A 22,151-nucleotide genomic window follows, 5' to 3' on the forward strand; every position below is an offset into this window, starting at 1 on the left:
ACGAAACTGACGAAACATGCTGCTCCTCTGAAGATTCTTCGTGTGTCGGTCCTATTTGCTAAAATACCCAGACTAACGAGTAACACTTCATTACCCGTCTGACGAAGGTTCTCTAAGTTACCTCCTTCGTGGATTGACTACATATTTCAATGAATCTAGTCTCTGCGGAAGTTTCGCAATGTGAACAGAAATGTTCGATTCCGTGTAGATTAAGGCAGAGTCTGGTTCATTTTCTTGCTTAAACTATATATTTCCTCATCCTTAGATATTTCTTAACATTTTTGACTACCAAAAAGCCATTTCTCTGTCAATTTTTTTGTTTATTCATATAAACATAGTTTATAGTATCAATGTTGTACCATGAAACAAATGATCTGAAAACCAATTTTCGTTGAGTATTATATTGTTGAGCTTTAGTTTTTAAATGTACAAATTTTCTGTCTGCATTAATAATTTCTCTAATTCTACTATCGATAATGAAACCGATTTTATAAAAGAACAAGCTTCTATTCTTCGTATTGTCGAAATTTGCACCTCTTTATTAATCATTAAGCTTATAAATGCTCTATTTTCAGAAAATGACATACATATTAAATCTGAAAAACAGTTTCACTTGAGCCATGTTAGCATTAATTTGGACTTGCTGTGTTCTAGAAGGTCCTCGACACTGGAATCTTAATATGTATTGTATTTTTGGCGTCAAGCGCATCGGAGTTGCGCAAGAGTTGGATGAGACTGTCAGGTAGCGTTAGAGCATTTGTAGAGTGTTATAAATGTTAGACTGACCGATCATTTTCTTTGTATGGCGCAAGCACGTTCGACAGTGTACTTTTGAATAACAGTTTATTATGTAATTATAAAATGTGTTTCAATAACATTGAAATATTAGAAGAAATGAAACTTCCTGGCAGACAAAGTGTGTGCCGGGCCGATACTCGGAATCGGGATCTTTGCCTTTCGCGGGAAAGTACTCTACCATCTGAGCTACACAAGCACGACTCACGCCCCGTCCTCACAGCTTTACTTCCGCCAGTACCTCGTCTCCTACCTCCTATTAGAATAAATGGTTAACAGCAACAATGTTCCAGCGACTTGTCACTTAAGTGGACCCTGGACGAACTCTTTTCAGTAGGTTCTACATGAACAAAGGAAGCAGCCCTGAGAGGCCCACTTTCGAAAATAGAACTATTTATCTACAAATATAATGCACTTTCTCTTACAAGTAATGTAAACGTTGTCTGAACTGTGAAATAGTTCCACAACGTAAGAATAAAGATTCTAAATGTTCGTAATAGTTACCGCGTAATGCCGTGTAACACCGCAATTAGCATTGATTACGTCTTCAGCTCAGCGAGTAATAAATTCCACAAATTTCTTCAGGTACTCCATTTTCACCTGTAACTAAATACTGAAGGTTACATGCCGTACAACTATCAAATTTCGGGGATGCTGACTGCTAGATTTCACTCGTTTTTTTCAGACAGTTCAGACACTAACAGATAGTCAAGCGCTTTACCTCTCCACTGCAAGTGCCTGAATGTTCATCAGATCAGGAAGGTCTTCGGGCAGCTCCATGAACATATTTTGAAAGAGTAGTGTCCGCAGCCTACTACTCATGAATCTGCAGAAGAAAGGTCAACACTTCGTCGCAGAGAAAGTTTAAATATTGTTATTTGACATGGTCAAAATGGATATAAGTAGTTTGTGTTTACTGGACGCCCTGACGCACGGCATCGGTTGGCCTTGTGCCTTCTACGTTCGCAGATACCGTGTGTCGTGAGCAATCTATGTCGTTTACGTTTACATGTGGAACTTAATAAGTAATTGACTTACATAGTGAATTCGAAAGTCTCTTAAAGCTGGGTCAACATTATACATTGTTCTGGTGGTACATCTGTAGAACAATAGTGTCAGTTGTCTTCTCCCAATGTGATTCTGTTATACATGGCGGCAACTGTCTCGTGACATTTGGTAAGGACTGTACTCTCAACCTATACTTTCTAGTTCTGTATTCATGCACTAGCTGATTACCGCTTCGTTGCCCGGTTATTTATTTATAGCTGTACCCGAAACTTCGTACGAATACAATTTTTTTTTAAATTACGAGGGTTCTTTGTATACAACATTTGAAGTAGTACGATTGGGAACATGAACGAAGAGCTTGTTTGCATCACTGACATTGGAGGCTCTAAGCACTATGGTACTTAGCTTCTAAGCTCATCAGTCCCCTAGAACTTAGGACTACTTAAACCTAACTAACCTAAGGACATCACACACATCCATGCCCGATGCAGGATTCGGACCTGCGATAGTAGGAGCAACGCGGTTGCGGATTGGAGCGCCTAAAACCGCTCGGCCACAGTGGCCGCCCTAACATGGGAGGGAGCCACATAATGCTGACCATGCGAAAAGCAACTGACACCAGGGTTTACGCCTGCAACACAAGGTATGTGGACTTGTGCTTTATGGCCATGCCATAACGTAAGCCCACCGGAAATTTCAGACCTTTAAAGAGAAATGGTAAATTGTTAGAAATAACTGGGATCTGGGGGGTACAAAATCTGGCTCATCTACACCACTTCCCGTCAAAATTTCCGATTCTATGAGACGTTAAAGAAAAGTCACTTCAAGACACTACGAGTGAAGGGTTCTGAGGAACGATATACTGCATGATGCTGTCCATCAGACTTCCGTTGCGCCTCGCTTTCGGAAGGAGTTTCTACAGAACGAGTTAAGGCCTGCTGTTCTCTAGCCACATCAAGTCACCTTATAATTTTCATTGGACTTTAAACCACATAGACCTGATTACTTCACCTCAGCAATGAGAAATTCTACAGCTTTATAACGACTTTTATTTGTAAGCAAATCGAAATCGTAATGTAAAACACTGGAACCACCTCTGGCCTGCCCTGCACGCTCCACACAGTAGGTTGACCGCATAGTCGGGTCGTCCGTGCGCTACCCGTTGCAGCATTCGAAAAGAGGCAAAACTGGGATTAATCGGGCCATGCTACACGCATCCGTTCAGTTACTGCCCAGACGTGGTTCCTGGAACAGCGTGAAATGCATCCTACATTTCCATCCTCTGTTTTTACCGATGAAGCAACGTTCGGGCGTGATGGAGTCCAACATGCACAATTCCCAAGTTTGGAGTGAGGCCAACACACATGCCACAGTTACGAGCGCTCATCAAGTGCGGTTCTTCATTGATGTGTGGGTCGGTGTTGTTGGGGCCTTTAATTGGGCCGTATGTGCTACCGAGGCTATTAAATGGCAGGCTATTACAATTTTCTCGCCACACCATAGCCAGTATTGCTGGAAGACGTCCCGCTCCCTACGAGACAACACGTGTGGTTTCAACATGACGGGGCGCCGGCACATTTCAGTCGTCGTGTGTGTCGATTCCTGGACCGACGGTTCCCAGAAAAGTGGATTGGCAGAGGTGGTCCTGTACCACGGCCTGCTCGATTGCCAGATATGTCCCCTCTGGACTTTTTTGTGTGGGGAGAGATGCATAACATTGTGTACGCAACTCCTGTTGCATCGGAAGAGGATCTGGTTGCCCAGATGATAGCAGCAGCAGCACCAGGAACAATTCAGGATAGTCCTGGGGTTTTTGCCCGTGTCAGACAGAACATGATCCGACCGTGTAGCCTTGTTTACATGTCAGTGGAGGCATTTTTGAAAATCTACTGTAATTGAAATTGGGTTGTGTTAATGTGTTGTGTCTTGGTCATAAAAAATGGAAAAGTGTTTGTTGGTTTAATTTGCCACCAGAGAAATCTTCCTGTACGGGTTTAAATACTCCTCATAGGAGAAAATGACATTGGGGGAAAATATTTGTTTTGATGTCCCCCTACAACGTCCCAGAGTTTGTCGGTTTAAATACTTTTCACCCTGTATAATTCAACAAGACAGCTATGATGCTGACAGTTCCTTCTGTCGACTAATCAAGCACTTACTTCCACACAGTCAGGCATTTACTTGCATGTACCTGTGCAGTTCGAGGAGACTGTGTGTACTACAATTTTGTCAGCTCTTGTGCTGTACTGAATATAAGGAAAAGTGATTTAAGTCACCACCCCCCTCCCCCCTGATATTGGCATCTGGTCACTTCGCTGATACTCCTGTGGCTGGAAAAGCTGTCTTTTTGAACGCGCGTCCTTATGATAGATGTTTTCCGTACAACGCATTTAGTTTCAATTAACAATTCAAGCCTCACTGGGAGAGAACCTTTTACATGCCAGTTCTCTGGATTGATCTTGGCTTGGCAATTTTAAAATATTTGCAACTCTTCATACTCAACAAATTTTGATATTTTTTCCATTAAAGCAGTTTCTCAGATTGGCTACGGACATCGAAGGATTCACAACACATTTCAGAGCACTCTACGGTGACAATTTCAATGCTATCAACTTAATACATCAATAATAAAGTTTCGACTTTAGGAGGACACTCCTATGCATATGCTGGAGTGACCCCCTCCCCGCCCTCTCACGCCCCGAAACGATAGATTTTGGTCAAGAAGCTAGTTACTTAAAGTGGAACTACCACAAAACTGATCGCATGTGAGGCGGATGTCAAACAGATCCGGAGGAAGAATCTTCGGCGAATGTAGACCACCCATGAAGGAAGTAGCATACAAAACCCTCGTTCTACTACTACTTTAATACTGCTTGGCGGTATGGGGTCCGGTATTGATAGAGGACATATAGGAGATCCAAAGAAGAGCAGCGCGTTTCTTTACATTTTCATTCAGTAAGCGCGAATTGTCACAGGGACACTAGTCATCTCCAGTGGCAGACGGTGCGAGACGTTCTGCATCATATCGGTATTTACTATCAAAGTCTCGAGGGCATACTTTCCTAAAAGAATCAACTGATGTATTGCTTCCTCCTACATATATCTCGCGGAAAGACCATGAAGATAATATTAGAGGGACTTACACGAAGGCTTACCGGCAATCTTTCGGCCAGCGAACCAAACGTGACTGGTACAGGAACAGGGGCTGTGGCACACAAAGTACCTTCCGCCGAACACTGTAGATGTGACATTCCTAATATGGCTCAGCGACCGACCACAACTGCAGAAGGCAAACAGCAACGCTATTTCCTTCAGTCAACTTTTTGATTCTGATTTGGTAAGTAGGCCCATGTCGATTGTGACAGTCATCTGTGATTACTTAGTAAAGCATGTATTGCCATTTTGATGTCTATTAAGATCAGGTACTTTCAGTGCAGCCTCAATAGGTCATGCTTGAGAATGAACCAGTTGGTTCGAAACGAGTCTCAACAAGTACTGCAACTATGATAGATTCGTTAATAAATGCATCATGAAATAGAAAAAATTGCTGGTCCTGCATGAATACAACTTAGAAACTAAAAAAGGAATATAAAGAACACCTCGGTTAATAGTGCAAAGAGTTTTCAGTCACTAACATGGTATGATCTACAGTAAAACATTTGCTTATCTCGTGATACAGCAACTCTTCTGAGTAAGCATTCATCATGCGATTGTCGAACAGCAAAGCTTCATCCCCAGTTAGGAAATGAAGTAACATCACAGCTGCACACAGCAAACACTTTGGTGCGGGACTTAAACTACTTTACTACTACTTTCTTCCCCATGCCCCATTTTTGAAAACTCCCGTTGTCAGATTATTTTCCGTAGGCGCCAACATCAATTCCTGAATTTACAATCTATATCCACAATAGACAAAAATTGAAAATCTTTAAAACTAACGAAATAGCGATCCACCCCCCTTTGGTGCTCTTATGCGAACGTGTTTCCCATAGCTTCGTGGCTGGTATATTCCAATACATCTGAAATCTGATTCAGTAGATGATGGTTTCAATACAGAAAACCATCTTACTGTTAAGATCTTCAGTATGTTTCACAATTGATACGTAAGATGGTGATATAGGATAATCAAACTTCTTTACCGGCAGCTTCACCAGTGTACACCCATGACATTCCGCATATATTTAACATATTCCACACATATTCGTATGCATATTTCGCTTGTTTGTCTAGCGGCCTTCGCAGCATACATATATATATATATATATATATATATATATATATATATATATATACATATATATATATATATATATATATATATATATAAATTAATCTTTGTTCCACAGATCATGAATACGACATTTCGTAATGATGTGGAACGTGTCACAAACAAGATTTTTTTTACAGAAAATAAATATTTTTTCTTTATTACGGTTAGTAGTTCATATTTCTTCATAGCTCAATGTGTGTCTTCTCCTGAAGTGTGTCGTACAATGATGTGAGTTTGTAGGTACATTCAGCGACATGTGGTTGTTGGCCGCAATACATGTCTTCAATAGTTAGCAGTAGAGAACTAATAAATTAGGACGACATGTCTGATGCGGCAGTTTTAGTGCATGAACAGCGGAATGTTACTGAGTGGTAAACTACTTTCACCATTTTCTGAGGAGTGTCACAGGTAGAAAATTCCAGACCTTTACAAAACTATCAAAGTGTTTTAGGTGCCTGCTCTCATTCTCAAATTTTGGATGAATAAGGTTTTTAGTATTTGCTTGTTGTTGGCTACACTACTTTTTCCCCTTCATCCCCATCCCTTTTGCAGTTAGCCGGTTCTTACTGCCACAGCGCTTCTTTCGGACAGAAAGTGATAAGGAAGGTGTGACAAAGTCAAGTACGGGACCCAGCGACCATTTTAGTAAATATGCGTAGATCTGTAGTTAAGCTGGCTAGGTCGCATAAAACGTCGTGCAACTGGTGAAGAATGACTATCCATCACAAAGTATGAATGACGCGTTTCGAAATTATTTCAATCTTCAGAAATACAAGTGCAAAAGTAGCACAAGGACAAGAGCGTTACTAGTTTACGTAATATTAAATTACGCTACTCGTGATTTGTATACCAAGTTTACTTCAGACTGATCGTCGAGTTTAGGAAGAGATGTGGAATTTACATTTTAGAACATATATAGATAGAAGTATTCCCAGCTTTTGTCTTATTTGTATATAACAATAAAACAACTTCCTCTTCTCGTAACGACATAATCCCGGTAGAGCTACCGGACATAGGTCGCGTAGTTCTTACAAGCGAATGCATTGCTAATGTGTCGCTGCGTACATCAGTGCATCGACAGCGTTGCCGCCTGTCTTCTGGATTTGTGATCGGTCGCTGTCGCCGTGTTCGAAATCGCACCGCACCTTGCATATGTCTTGCACAGTACAGATGGAGATGGCCGCGGCCCTACACGGTGGGCAGGGCTGCCCAGCTGCCCTGTGGCTGACAGCTCGGTGCGAGTCGTCAATTAATGCCCGACCTCCGCAACCGCTGGCGGCGCTAACGCGACAGCCACAGAGGACGTCTCAACCGCTTCGCCCAGCTAAATGCCGCTCAAGGACGGGGACAGACGGATCACCAAAAATTCCTCGACGAATGAATCATAAGCTTCGGTGAGATCCACTCGTTTACTCGTTTGTCACTTAGTAATGATTGTTAATATAAATTTTGGAAAGTTAAGTAACGAACAGATTTGTCTAAAGTGATGAGTGACCGAACTGCCAGGTACTGTCCCTCCACTGACCTGACAATACTAATTTAACAGCGGACTGCATTGTATTAAGTTAATTCACACCTAATGCTTCGCTAAAAAACTTCGATCCTCTTCTGAACGCAATTTGCTCTTATCCTAGCAAAATTGCTCACACTATGGCGTCAGACTGAAGATATTTTTCAAACACTGCGTATGGTCGCACGATTCTCCCAATATTTCTACTGTAAATGTTTCGATAAAAATCAAACTTCATAAACCTTGAGACAGCATCATAGTGGCAGGAAAAATCCAGTTATCAATTTCTATGTTCGTCCATCCATCATACGTATACTGATGTGCATAAATAAGACTTCAGCCTGCAAATTAGAGATCTGGCTAGAGTCCGACTCTAGCACATTACGTATATTTCAAGTGCAAATGAAACGTACGAACTTTTTCGCTGGTATGCTACATAAATACTACGGTATTAGTTTTTTCGTCATATTTGTTTCTTTTGTAACATCCAGTAATCAGCGAGGCTAGTCAAAATAAATATATTAATGTTTGCGTTGCTTTTTATTTAACGTATTGGACTGTAACTCCATTCTAAGAATTGTGTCGAAATTCATTCAGCAAACTTCAATGAGTATACTTCATTTCATCAGCACATATTGGTAAAATTTTGATAGTTTAGTACTCTTGTGTACGCTCTGGAACAAGAATCAGTCTAAAAGTAGGAACAGCACTGAAGATTAAATGAAATTTCAAATAAAGTCAAGTGACGCTAAGCACTCAAAGACTTCGTATAAATTAAAGAAATTATAAGCCTCGATAGCCATTCACAATTGCAAAACTGTTGCCTGTTTAGCATTCTTTGCGTGAACTGGCCTATTATGCACTACGGCGAATACAACTCTTCAATGTTTGCTTTGCTCCTGTGGAAAACTCAAAGCTAGCTGAGGAAGGAGAACTTTCTAATGCAAGACTGGTCATTCGCAAAATTCCAAATTTCAATAGCTAAATAACTATTTTCACACCAGGCTAAGTCGAAAGTTATCATCGAATTTTAGCTATGCACTTACGGTCTTATTCGTTAGTAAATTAGAGCAATCCAGTCGAAAACAACCTAGTTTCCGCCCTTGTCAGGTTTCCTCCAAGTGCACGAAACTCGCATCTCGCGCAATCCTACCTGCTGCTGCGGTAAATACCCAGCTTCCAGACAACAGCTGCACAACCTACAGCCGATGGCCACCTGACTTTCAGGACTCTTACTTCATTACCTCAAGAGCTGTCCACGAGAAACTAGCGTCGGCGTTGATGCTTCCACCTTGTGCGTATTGCGCGCGATACTTAAAAGGTGTCAAAGAATGAACTATCCGCAAGTTTCCCGAACTGAAAAATTTCTAGAAGTTTGGATTATCTGAGCGAGTCAAGCTAAATCTACATGTTTCATGATGACTATGTCAGTTTACAACATTTCGTTCTCTATATCTAGGAAAAAGAACACAGACAACGAAAATAAATTGGAAAATAAGCAGTTACGTTCCTGCCAGAAACCAGCTTCACCCTAGTAACTACATAAATAAGTCTATGGTATTATTGTAAGAAATCGCACAACTTATTTCTGCCGAAAGCGTACTGTGAATTCACGCCACCTTAGAAACACTGACAGGTGAAAGGAAAAAAAATTTGTTTTGCGATGTAGTTCCCATCAGAAGCCACGTAATCAGACGGAAAACTTCGGCGGCCAGAGTACTCACCCTTCTTCAGGTGCTTGGTGCTCATGCTCGGTGCGTCCGCGTCGGCCAGGTGCGTCGGACGATCTGCAGTGGGGTCCGCTCGCAGCTGCCACTAGGTCCGCGCCACGCCGCCGCCTTCCGTTGTTATCGACCTTGGGCCGACCGGAGCGCCACTAGCGGCAAACTGGCGACGCACGGCAAGCGGGCCGGCGGAGGCCTGCCACGAGAAAATCCGCCGTGTTCCGGCGGTACCGATTTCCGTTCGCATTCAGCGACTACGCGCCGCTGCTGCCAGTGTTGCTTCACGTCACACTTTCTAGCGGCTCAACAGTACGACGACCTAACAGAGACGTGCAATACGCCTGCAGCGAGAGGCTACACCATGGAGAGGAAACTGGTCTTTCTTTTTTTTTTTTCCTTTTTCACCTTGCTCTCTTTGTATTCGCAGCCTCCGAACACAGAATCACACTGTCTTGCGTGTACGTGCGTATTACATACTCATGCAGCCTCACAGCAGTGATTTTCTGTTGTCGGTGAACACGTATCTGTTCTTCGGCATTTGCATTTCTCATGTAGCTTTTCATATACGTTACGAATACGAAAAATATCTTTATTTTTTTCAGGGCAGCAATGTTTTCATTAGCCATTTGATGATGTGAACATTATCAGACATACCTGAGGTACTCTGCTGTGGCAGTTAAGAAAAATAAAAGCTTATAGCATTGTTAGCTGGGATACCCGGAGAGGTAGATTCACCCGCCCAATAGGATAGGGTTTTCTTCTTCCACGCAGAGTCGCCCTTCCTACGCGGTATTGAGAGTCTTTTTTTTTTTAGTGTATCTATTAAGTGTAGATAATGGGTGTCAGTGTAAGAGCGTACCGAAGATCTGAGATGGGAAGGACGGGCGTAAGGCAACAATATATCGCGGTGATTAAGACGGCGGAAGCATTCGATTGCGTTGCTCTTAGTTTTACCACTATCGAACTTTTAAAATGTACATAGGAGTAATATCTGGACAAACGTCCAGATCATATTCTTTAGCTGAAAAATCAAATGCCACTTGAACCCCATTTTTGAATTCTTCAAGATGTGTGGGCGTGTTGTGCCCAGCTGCTTGTCAAGAATGTTGAAGCTTAGGCTTATACGATGGTTATGAATAACACAACTCATTTTCAATGTGAAAATTCTATTTCTTAATTTAATGTCGAAGTCACTGCGAAGACTCCATATCATCTCTTATTCCTCATGCACATATATTTTATATTGCCAGAAGAAATATACATCCAAAGGCTATATACATTTGGTGTTTTTGGTGGAATGATCATGCATTCAGTGTCTTTACCAGCAAATGCATCATTTACTATTGTTGTATCCTTGTGAGCACTCCATGAATAACAAAGTATTTTATACCCCTGGTTATTTGCGACATTGTCATTAACTACTTTCACGAAAATGAATTTTAAATGGCTTTTTGACATTTTTCCGCTTTTTCTAGCCTTCAAATTTACCTATGGTGGAAGATTGTCTTCAATCGCCTATTTAACCTTCAGGCCTAAAGTTTTTCCCTGAAGACAGTTCCTTTGTTAGGTGTCCATTCACTGAAAGTCACATGTATTGTGTACAGACTGGACCAAGGCAATTGTTTATTTTTAACTTTTTTTTTTTTTTTTAGACAGTATCGCACCAGAAGTTAGTTGATAATCAAATCCACTCTGATCAGTGTTTCAAATGCAATGTGGCTGTGTCTGGAAACTTATAGATTTCTGATTTAGTTCTTTGTCAATACTGGCCTCAGACTGGTGAATATCTTGGACTTTCCACATCTTTGGCTCTGATGAAAGCAGTGATGTGTCTACGCCACATTCTGTTTTCTTTCTTGAAACGTGCTATCGGAGCTGCAGGGCATTAAACGGTGTGTGCCCAATTTCTATTGCTTTCTACAATGCCTATAATCTCAGGTGCCAGTAATGGATAAATTTTCTTTCATTCTTTGCTATGTGAAACTGGGAGGAATGTGTTGTTTTATCTCGTGTTGTTTGATTGCTTTCTTCCTTTGAAATGGATAATCATTACGCCTTTTTCTTCACATAATCAAATGTTACTTTGATGTTCAATGTGCTTTTTGTAGTTAAATGTCTCTCTACTTACGAGATGCACGTTCTAATTTTGCTTAGAGATGGACGACAATCATTATAAATACGTTTCAAGACGTTCTCCCGAAAATTTTGTTAAAATACTAATATTACTGGATTTATTTTCTGCTGAAGGTTTACAATCAGCAAAACTCTTAGCTTCTCTTTCAGGAGTACCATTTCCGCTACTGCTATTGGCTCTAGAATATTCAACACTTTTAATCGGGTTATTGTCTATAGAGTCGTTTTCTTCATCCGCTATCCTACCTAAAACAGCTTCAGTTAATCATTCAAATGAATATTAGTGTTCTGAATAATAAGCTCCAACAAAATCATTGCGAAAGTGTCATTATCCTGTCCTATACCGTCTTCCGTTAGATAACGCCTTAACTTGGATGTCACAATATTTAAGGCGTTACAAACGTTAATGGTTTCATGTAAACGTAGGCTTCCGCGGACATTGTCACTGTAAATAAAAAATTTTCTGGGATTGTGACCGCATTGTCAAACGTAAACTACCGACTCTTCGGTCACTGTTGCAAGTGACCTCCTTCAGCGTGTTTTGCAGTGACCGAAATGTCGGCACTTTTACATATTGACAATGCGCTCACAAACCCAGAAAAATTTTATTGACTGCTAACAGTTTCATTCGTTTTTTGGTGTATGAATGACAGTACTGGCACACGTATACTAAACACGTCACCTAGATTCTGAAGTAACTGAAAGACTGGCGAGTTAAACCCCCCCACTTCCCCCCTCTCCAAGAGTCCAAGTGCTGTTGTGTACAAACCAAGAGCAACACTGTCACGCGATGTCGCAGGCGTGGCTAGAAATTTGAGATCGTTCTGTGTACAAATATTTAACTACAAATTCCTATTCGAGCCAGGAGACGTCCCTTGTTAGTAGAGGATACATAGAAACACTTTCACACTATTCCTTGACCGTTGCAATGTTTAGTGGCACTTGAGAAGCAAGAGCACCTAAATTTTTCCGTACGTGTTCTGATTTGTCGTGTACTATTACGATTTCGCATCGAAGGAGCAACTTGCTGAATGAAATTTCGTAAAATGATCTCGCCGCAAAGAAAAACACCCTTGTTTCAATTACTGCTACCCCGACTCGCTTAATAGTCCAGTCAACCAAGGAAAATTAGAGGAAAAAATTCGTATACTCGCAGACATTTGTACAGTGGTGGGAGGGAAGAGGGAGGGAAGTGTCATGAACAACATACTAAAAATCACCAATTGCAGGTTGTGAGCGCTGGGGTGAGGGGCTTCACTTATGTTGAAATATCTGAAGTTCCATAACTTTTGGGTGACCCTACTGCACAGGGAGACAACTTAGGCCTCTTCAGATGCTGTGAAAGCCGAGTCTGGTTTAACGCATTTGATATCCCTCATGCTGCGAAAAATACTCCACCTAGTGATAGCGGAGACAATGACGTCGCTATTTCCGCATAAATATTGGCAGCATGTTACACTTGGGGCTGTCTCTTCAGAGTGGTAAATAATTGACAGCTTTAGTTGTTGAACGTTTGTAAGCAATAGCTAACTCAACAAAGGCAAACACGTACTCATTTAACTAATTCAAAATAACTCTACCGTACAAACACCTGCTCAGTGAAACAATTTTTTCTGCTGACATAAGAGAACTAGAAAGAAAAAGAAAGGTGATATAGTCTGTCCGTAACCTAAAAAGTGAACAATGCTCGTTGTGAGATAGGCAGCCTTTCTGAGAATAACACTACATTCCCTGTACAGGATGACTAATAATCAGTTTTCTTCCAGCAGGATGCAAAGATTTACATAGGTTCTGTTCATATGCATTTCTTACGTTAGTATTGTTAGTAACTTACATCTATACTCCATGCAGTATTAAGACATTTTGTGGAAAATAAACATCCCCCATAGCACGTCTGCGCACTGCGTCGCCAGTAATTCATAGGCTGGTCAGCAGAGGATTGGTCTAACTTTGTGAAACACCCTGTAGTTGCTTCTCGTGACGTAGTGGAGTACATAGCGGCGAATTATCTGTTCCCTCGGTAGTTGCAGACCTATGAAGGAGGGAATTGCATGACCACATTCCTTCGATCTACCTTCCTTCGCTCTTCTATCCGCCATCCTAGCACCCCTTCATCCAGTTATACCCCCAGAACACAAATTATTCCTTAATATGGCATTACTACACTCATTTCAACTAAAAAATAAACACGAATTCTACACAATTAAGACAGTATTTCAAAAATCTGCGATAATCCCATCCTTTGCAACTAGGAAACTATTAGTTCTAGAGAAAAAGGGCCTTTTTTATTGGAAATTTAGTGTTGTTTTACTGGGAAACATTTTACTAGAAGCCGCAGTTTTCGAATTCTTCAAGAAAAACGTAAGAAAGTGACCTTTAAGTAGCCCCCCTCCCCTCATTGCTCCGCCACGACAACGATCAGACCGCATAGGAGGGTATTTTTAGTATGTCGTTCATGGTACTCCCCCCTACCACTATACAAAAATTTGTGAATAAACGAATACAACCCCCGCCGTTCGCCTTTTTTTGGTTTTCTTTGTATGGGCTATATTATATCCATCACATTCTGTCCCTACTTTCGCTACAATACAAAACGAATTTGCTCTTCCTTTAACATTTTCGATGTCTTTCGTCAATCCTATCAGACGAGGATCTCACACAACAATACTGCAGAAACTTTTACGGTGGCAGGGAGATGGGGAGAGGGGGGGAAGAATCTAAAAATTCCCATGCTTTATGTAAATAAGTTGGTGAGAACAGTGACGGGTCAAGCTATAAGAACGAAATTTTATAAGGGCCACGGATGGTTATTCGCTCAAAATAATGAATAAGAGCTCAGTACTCCAGATTGTAAGACGTGGAGGGGGGGGGGGGAGAGGCAGGGCAGGGGGCGGTGAAAGTGCCCCCTCTCGTCCTACTTAGGGACGCCAGTGCGGTAAGCAGAATGCGGATAGGAGTAGTGTAGGTAGCCTCGTAGTAGATTTGTTGCACCTTCTAAGTGCTCAGCCGACAAAACGCAAGCTTTCGTTCGCCTTCTCCAGTTTCAGTTGCTAATAAATGTAATGACTACGTATTTAGTATAATGGATAACCTTTAAATTCGTATGACTGATCGTGCAACCAAAATTTAACGGAATTTTTTTTGGTGTTCGTGTGGAGGACCTCACATTTTTTATTGTTCAGGGTAAATTGCCACTCCTCGGTGTAACTGTATGCTTTTCAAAATTTCTGAGTTTTTTGTATTTTTTGTCGACCCACTTTACAGTTGATGATGGCGGAAGTTAAATAGCATGCTAGAAAGGTCCCACCCTTTCTTTCTCCATTTGCAGATCATAGGTGAAGGGGAATGGGAGGAGGAGGAGGGAGGAGATTAACGTTTAACGTCCCGTCTATAACGATTCGGGAAAGATGAGAAAGGGAACCGGCCGTGCCCTTTCAAAGGAACCATCCTGGCAGTTTCCTGAAGCGATTTAAGAAAATAATGGAAAACCTAAGCCAGGATGGCCGGACACGGGTTTGAACCGTCGTGCTCCCGAATTCGAGTCAAGTGCGGAAAGGGAAGAGACAGAGAGAGAGAGAGAGAGAGAGAGAGAGAGAGAGAACGATTATTGCTGTCAATACGCGTAAGACGTTACTTCTCGTATCTTACCGTCATGGTTGTTACGCTCAAAGAACAAGCGAGAAAATTATACGTTTCTTGGTTTACATCTCAAGGTTGTCCGCCTATTTTAAGTAGTATTACTCCCCAGAAGTGTTTGTTGATTTGTGACTCTCTCGGTAACAAATCGAACCACTAATGAATGACGAAGCTCTGCTGGTATCTTCTCCATCCAATGTGTTAATCCGACTTGGTGACAGTACCGTATCAAAGAACAATACTCAACAATAGATCGGTCAATTGCTCTTTTTTACTTTTATTCCAGTGAGGCATAGTCCGACGTCTGCTTTCCTCACGTCTAAATTTGTGGAGCCGTCACAAATGAAACTGCTCCTGATGGACACTCACAGATATAGTACCGTTATGGCTTGTTGTGTGATTAATCGACAGTTTAGTGAAAGTTCCTCGATTTTTTTCGTCTGTTTACTACCTTGACGTGTTCGTTATGTACCCTGAAGGTAAGCTGCTAACCTTCGCATGAGCTGCTCATCATTTGTCAGTGCCTCTGCTTTTCGTGGCAACTCCCTAACTTCGTCGCCTTACTGTATACAACTACGTCAATTCCGTAGAAAGCAAGAGAACCAGTCATTATACGTCAGCTTATTTTTACTGAGAAATAAGTTGCTAAAATTTGTTCCGAAGATCCGCAAAAATATTCTGTGAACGTATTTCTATCTGAATATCTAACTCTGACGCCGGCCGCGGTGGACGTGCGGTTCTAGGCGCTCCAGTCCGGAGCCGCGCTGCTGCTACGGTCGCAGGTTCGAATCCTGCCTCGGGCATGGGTGTGTGTGATGTACTTAGGTTAGTTAGGTTTAAGTAGTTCTAAGTTCTAGGGGACTGATGACCACAGCAGTTGAGTCCCATAGTGCTCAGAGCCATTTGAACCATTTGAATCTAACTCTGACGCATTTGTGTTCCATAGCATAAAAATGTTGCTGAAACTCAGTTGGTGTTGCGCTACATTAGCAATTTTTTTTAACAAACTCACCACTCAAATTCTTAGAATGTGTCCTTTTACCTGCTGTTTCCTTCTGTGATATTAATGACTGTTAATGAAAAAAAGTCTCATAGTGATCAACCTACCGTCCATATACAAATGAAACGAGATCAGTCATATTGAAACCAAATGCTAGCCTTTTCTTTTTTCTCATACGACGTGAAGGAGCTACTTCATGCTTAGAAGTTCCGCAGCGAAAGTTGCCGAGTCACATTGAGGCCGTTATCGGGTTTATTCCTGTCCCGGAATGCCACAAGGGGTGCAATGAAAAACAAGCCGACGCAACAAAAATACACCAGTCGAGAAATTACGTTTCTTTCAGTTTGTCGCTTCACTGCTCCTTGCAGCAGGCTGTGAAGTTGTCGTTCCAGGCGTTTCTCGCTTCCGTAGAATGCTAAATAACTGGCTTGTGTGTTTTACTTCATCTTGTACAGTAAGCACGCTTGATTTTTCCACTTGCTCTGCTCCACCTTTGAGGTTCTCTAAAAGGTCTTCTATGTCTTAAATTTCCTTTAGAATACCGTGTTCCTTGTCCAGTGCACTTCTATCGACGAAATTCAACGTTTTCAGTTGCTTACTGCTACGTCAAAACAAATTACGAAGAGAACATTCATCAGCCCTCACGCTCACCTCCATAAATGGGTGGTCAGAGGGGTAGAATGCTATGCGGGAGACCTGGGTTCGATTCCCGGCGGGGTCGGATATTTTCTCCGCTCGGGGAATGGGTGTTGTGTTCATCATCATTGGCATGCAAATCGCAGAAACGGCGTCAACTATAAAGACCTGCACCAGGCGAGCGATCTATCTGTAAGGAGGACCGAGCCACACGCTCATTTCGTCAGACTCACATATGACATACAAAGTCTCCCAAGAGTACGTGTATCGTTTTTCCTTGGGTATTGTGCATTTCTTATCCTAATGGATTGGGTATCTGAGAACTGCTTGGACATATAGCGAAATTTAGCATGCATGGCACTCTGAACTTTGATACTTACCCCACTACTGCAGTGAGGCTGAGAACGAATCGCCAGTTACGGTTACGAAACTCCTTACGTGTCTGCTACAATGGGATGGAGAATGAGGCAACAGTTGCGGTTATTGAACATCTTTGGCTTTTCCAATAAATCAAGTACGCTGCACTGATCAGAAGAGGAGGTGAGCTTCTGAGTGACACAAATGTTGCACTGCATCCTTTATGCCTAGTACGATTTTCTGAAGATAATATGAATCATAAAGGACGTTCAGAGCGAAGATACACTCGTAAATTATTAGAACTAGTGCCAGACAAAGTTGGCTCATTAGCTATATTAAACTATAGTGTATGGAATTCTACCGAAGAACCGCTAGACTGATCAGAAATGTTTGTTGAGACGTTTGATGTGAAAACCTCATGCTACAATCGCCCAATATCAAATAACTTAGCACTGGTGTGCTAGACCTAGGCAACAACGACTGGCCGGATTTTGATATGAGGGTAATTTCACGTGCATAGCAATGTGTAGCCTGGAGATAATATAATGTAACAACCTTCAGGCAAATGGTATACATTTTTATCACAGTGTTGGTCTGTATTTAATCTGATACTACAAAGAAGGTTTCTTAAAGACGATAAAGTCAATTGCCATGATAACAGAGTATAGCAACACTTCTGTAGTTGGGATTCAGATACAAGCGACTGCCAACCAGGATCTCGAAAAACTAGCTTCTTCATATGATACAATATGAACTTCCTAACCTGCATCATATCTGGCGATTGAGCTGCTCATTTACATAATCAGCAAAATCGATCTAACGTTACTCAAACATTACGTCATCAGATGCAAAGTTTACAGACGCCACTTAACTTTTAGATGGTGAGTTCAGACAGCGAGTTCAGACGGTGAGTTCAGACGGTGAGTTCAGACGGCGAGTTCAGACGGCGAGTTCAGACGGCGAGTTCAGACGGCGAGTTCAGACGGCGAGTTCAGACGGCGAGTTCAGACGGCGAGTTCAGACGGCGAGTTCAGACGGCGAGTTCAGACGGCGAGTTCAGACGGCGAGTTCAGACGGCGAGTTCCGACGGCGAGGTCTACCGTCGGCTTTTGCGGCCGAGCGGTTCTAGGCACTTCAGTCTGGAACTGCGCAACCGCTACAGTCACAGGTTCGAATCCTGCCTCGGGCATGGATGTGTGTGATGCCCTTAGGTTACTTAGTTTTAAGTAGTTCTAAGTTCGATGGGACTGATGACCTCAGAAGTTAAGTCCCATAGTGCTCAGAGCCATTTGAACCATTTAAAGTCTACCATCTATTGGCGAAAACTCTTCCAAAATGTGTTGGAGGCCATGTGTAAGAATAGTTTTATGGTTGTCTTCCACCATTCTGTCAAAAATTACTACATGCATTGTGTTCTGTACATCAAACTTGGGTAACATAAACATCGAAGATGAAGTGTAGTGTATCACTTCCATCTAACAAGTGTTGTATGAGGAGTCACTGTGCCTATTCAACTTTAAAGCGCCCTGTGACATAATATTAAGGAACTTGAACGGATATAGCTGTATTATGTTGAAATTGAAGCTCTTGCAGTGCACATTGTTACTACAGCGATGTTTTTGTGAAAGATAAGGGCCTTGGAAGAACCGCAAAAATTGTAAAGGTGGCAAGGAATTAGGAGATGTAACTGTGTGTAGCGACAAAAGACCTTCCGCACCGTTTGGAGACACACTGCAGAAAGTGGTAAGACTGAGCATTCCTTCGTATATTACAATAGTTGAGTGGTTGAATGAGTTACTTTGTGCAGTATATTTCTCTCTCTAGAGAGGCTGGCTTCACTAATGGGTTCCTTAGTACTTACAGTCGCTTGCCGATCAGCAAAAAATTGAAAAATTTGATTAATCTCGTTTTCATTTATTCTACAGTGATGACTGAACAGTTGTGAGGCACTCTTAAGGCGTGAAAAAACGCCATTCTAAATTTCCCAGTGACATATTCAGATAAAGCACCTGATGTGATGCACTGGAACATCACTGCATGTTGTGAATATTTTAGTTAATGCAAATTAAGAGGAACCACTAGATCGTAAATTATGTGCTGTTGTTATTTTTATTTTGTAGTGATGTGCTGTATTTCAAAACAATATCACACATGGTAAGAAATGCTTGCTACTCCTTGGTACACATATGCCGATGCTCCACTTGGCACATGCTCCACTGATGAAGCCTGTGAGTTCTCTATCGTGACGCTCCTACTGTAACCAGTGCAAACGAACATTGAACTTGACAGAATTTGTCTGATATGCATTTCTCAGAGACAATTTTCGACGTGGTTGGTTTGATTGATGAGATGCATAGAGGCTTTATTGATACCATACAATTTAATACATCACTCTTTTTATACATGACATATTGTATTACCGCCCCATAAAGCGAGTTGGACTAAGTTACAATATTATTATTCTATCATTCCGCCATTATGTAACTTTCATGGAAGTTCTATATTTCTGTGAGAGTGAATATTTGACAGAATTACAAATCTAAAGGGATGAGACTCAATAATTGTTAATTATTATTATTCACTATCCGTTGGGAAGTTCCCAGGAGTGGGACCAAATTGTCGACCTTCTGTGAAGACATTTGAAAAGGAATGTGATAAGTCTCAATCACTCAGAAGATTTTATCTTCAGTTATTAACTTACTTAAGGAACATATATTATATTGGATGGATAACTCCTTATGGGAAAAAATGCAGGGCAGTTAGTGTACCTCTTTGGAAGATGTGGTGAAATGACATCCAATCCCATACACTTCCTAATTGATCCCTTATGGCTTCAAGAAATGAATTATTTGAAATGAATTGAAATTGGTTATTGAGCGATGCCACAAAAGCCGATATTGGGCAGTGTTTTTGTGCTAATAGTAAATACATTTTTGCTCAAACACTGGTTTTAAATATTTGAGTAGTAAATCAATGACAGTTTTGGTGAACCTTCAAAAATCGGTTAAAATATTGAATTTTAACAGTTAATTTTTAGGTTCTTAACACTTTCCAGAAATCGGTTAAAATATTAAATTAAAACAGTTATATTTTAGGTTCTTGACAAAAGATTGTTTAAAAGTTCATTCTGAAAATGTAGTAAAAATTTTAAATTTAATAGCTTCCTGATATAGTCTACTGGCTATTTTAACAGTCATTTGGATCAAAGATTTATACTAATGAAACAAATATGTTGTAGAATTTCCATTTCAAGTTTAATAAATTTATTCAGAAGTTTTTAATTATTTTATTTTACAATCACCATGTGTAAACTACTTAATACATCTTGTAATATACATCTTTTATTATCATCAGTACTTTAAACAGTCTTCTTACATTCAGTAGTATATAATTCATATTTGAAAGATCTAATAAAATTCATTTTTCTATATTATTTTATTTTGTCATTTCAACAATTTTTATGACTCTTGATAGTAATTTCATTCTATATTACAGATTTCATAGTTACTTTACATTTTTTATTTTCCTTACTGTCGACTCTGTAAGCATACACTGTTGAGCATAAACTAACATTTTATAACATAATTTTTCCACTATATTCATGTTTCATTTTCCTTAAAAAATTTTAGTGTATTTGTGGAATTTCATAAATACTGTTTTTTGTATATCACTTGTCTCAAATTGGTTTATTAACGATTTCATGACTTCATCAAAATTTTCAGTTCTTATATCATAAACAAAAGAATCTGTTCCCATCTCACATAAAACAATATTTCCCACCTATTTTGGTTTCACAGTATTATAATGATAATTCTACACTTTCGAAATATCTAAAATATTCACTTCAATATAAACTGGTTTATTGGATTGTGTTGCTGTTGTTTTCAAATGAATGTCCAGAAAACGTCATTTTATATTCATAATTTGGTGTATTATTCTGAATCTGTTATTGTTTTACTATTCTATTTCTAATATTTTCAATGGTTTTACCGAAAACGGAATTGTTTTTTTAGAATTGTCAATATCTTCAGCTACATTTTTCTTGCTTCTGTATTAAAATCAGTGTATTTTTTACCCAATCTGATTTGTAAATGCTAAAATTCTACAGACTTTTTTTAAATTTAATCCTAGATTTAGAAACCGTTTAAGATTCCTATAATCTAAAACATACTTTTCTTTGTTATAAAACCACCTTTGTGTGGTTGGATAAATCCTTGTGTAAATTGTGCAGTTCAGTTGGGTATTTTAAATCAACCTCTAAAATAAATACATATTTATAATCATCTGTTGTTTTGAGAATTTTTCACTATTGTAGTTTTCCAGATCTAGCCATTTGAAACATTTATTCAATAAAAATTGAGAAATATGCCAATTATATAAATATTCTCATTTAAATTTGTTACATGTTGTGGTTCATTTTCTGAAAGAATATTTATCATATATTCATTATTAGTTTCAGTGTACCTTTTGATACTTTGAGATTTCCCTTGAATTCATTTTTCAATAAATAAAATCATGTCATGATCGTTTAATCAACCTTATTCAGTTTTAGTTATTTTGAACATGGTAAACCAAGAAAAACCTGGGACAGAAAAATTCCAAGGTGGATCAAGTTTGTAAGATTTAATGCAACTATCTCTAAAATTTTCGAAAAGATGAAGAAATATTAAAAACAGATACATTATACAGTTTTGATTATTCTTCTAAATTTTCCCAAAACTAATTTTGCACAGTTATAATCTTCATCAGAAATATTCGATTTGTTAAGTCTCAGATAAAAATACTCTTTTTTTAGGTAATTTTGTTCCTTTTAATATTTCTTTAGAATCCATAAATTTATAAGCATTAACACGTTTTTTTAATTATTAAATCTAATGGCTTACTTTAGAAACAATTTGATGTTTCCTTAATTTTTTTATTATTAGTTGAAAATGTATCAAAACTTGAAGCCATAAATTTGAAAGTATCTAAAAATGATATAGTTCATCTATCTTGAACTGTTTTACTAGAGAAAATATATATTTGCTCTCTGTTTAGAATAAAATTAACTTCTTTATAATCTATTGCAAACACTTTGATAAA

The 22,151-nt window shown here is 39.9% G+C and overlaps 1 protein-coding gene across 1 annotated transcript in view; it reads right to left on the reverse strand.

The window, feature by feature from the left end:
* The window catches only part of LOC126269667 (pyrimidodiazepine synthase-like), a 93,647-nt gene extending 84,236 nt beyond the window's left edge, over window positions 1-9,411 (reverse strand). The window contains exon 1 of the mRNA XM_049974009.1: window positions 9,308-9,411. Within this exon, the coding sequence (XP_049829966.1) occupies window positions 9,308-9,332 (25 nt within the window). The 5' untranslated portion in view covers window positions 9,333-9,411. The remainder of the gene's footprint in view (window positions 1-9,307) is intronic.
* Window positions 9,412-22,151: the final 12,740 nt, after the last annotated feature.

Source organism: Schistocerca gregaria, chromosome 1, assembly GCF_023897955.1.
Source record: "Schistocerca gregaria isolate iqSchGreg1 chromosome 1, iqSchGreg1.2, whole genome shotgun sequence".
Classification (NCBI taxonomy): domain Eukaryota; kingdom Metazoa; phylum Arthropoda; class Insecta; order Orthoptera; family Acrididae; genus Schistocerca; species Schistocerca gregaria.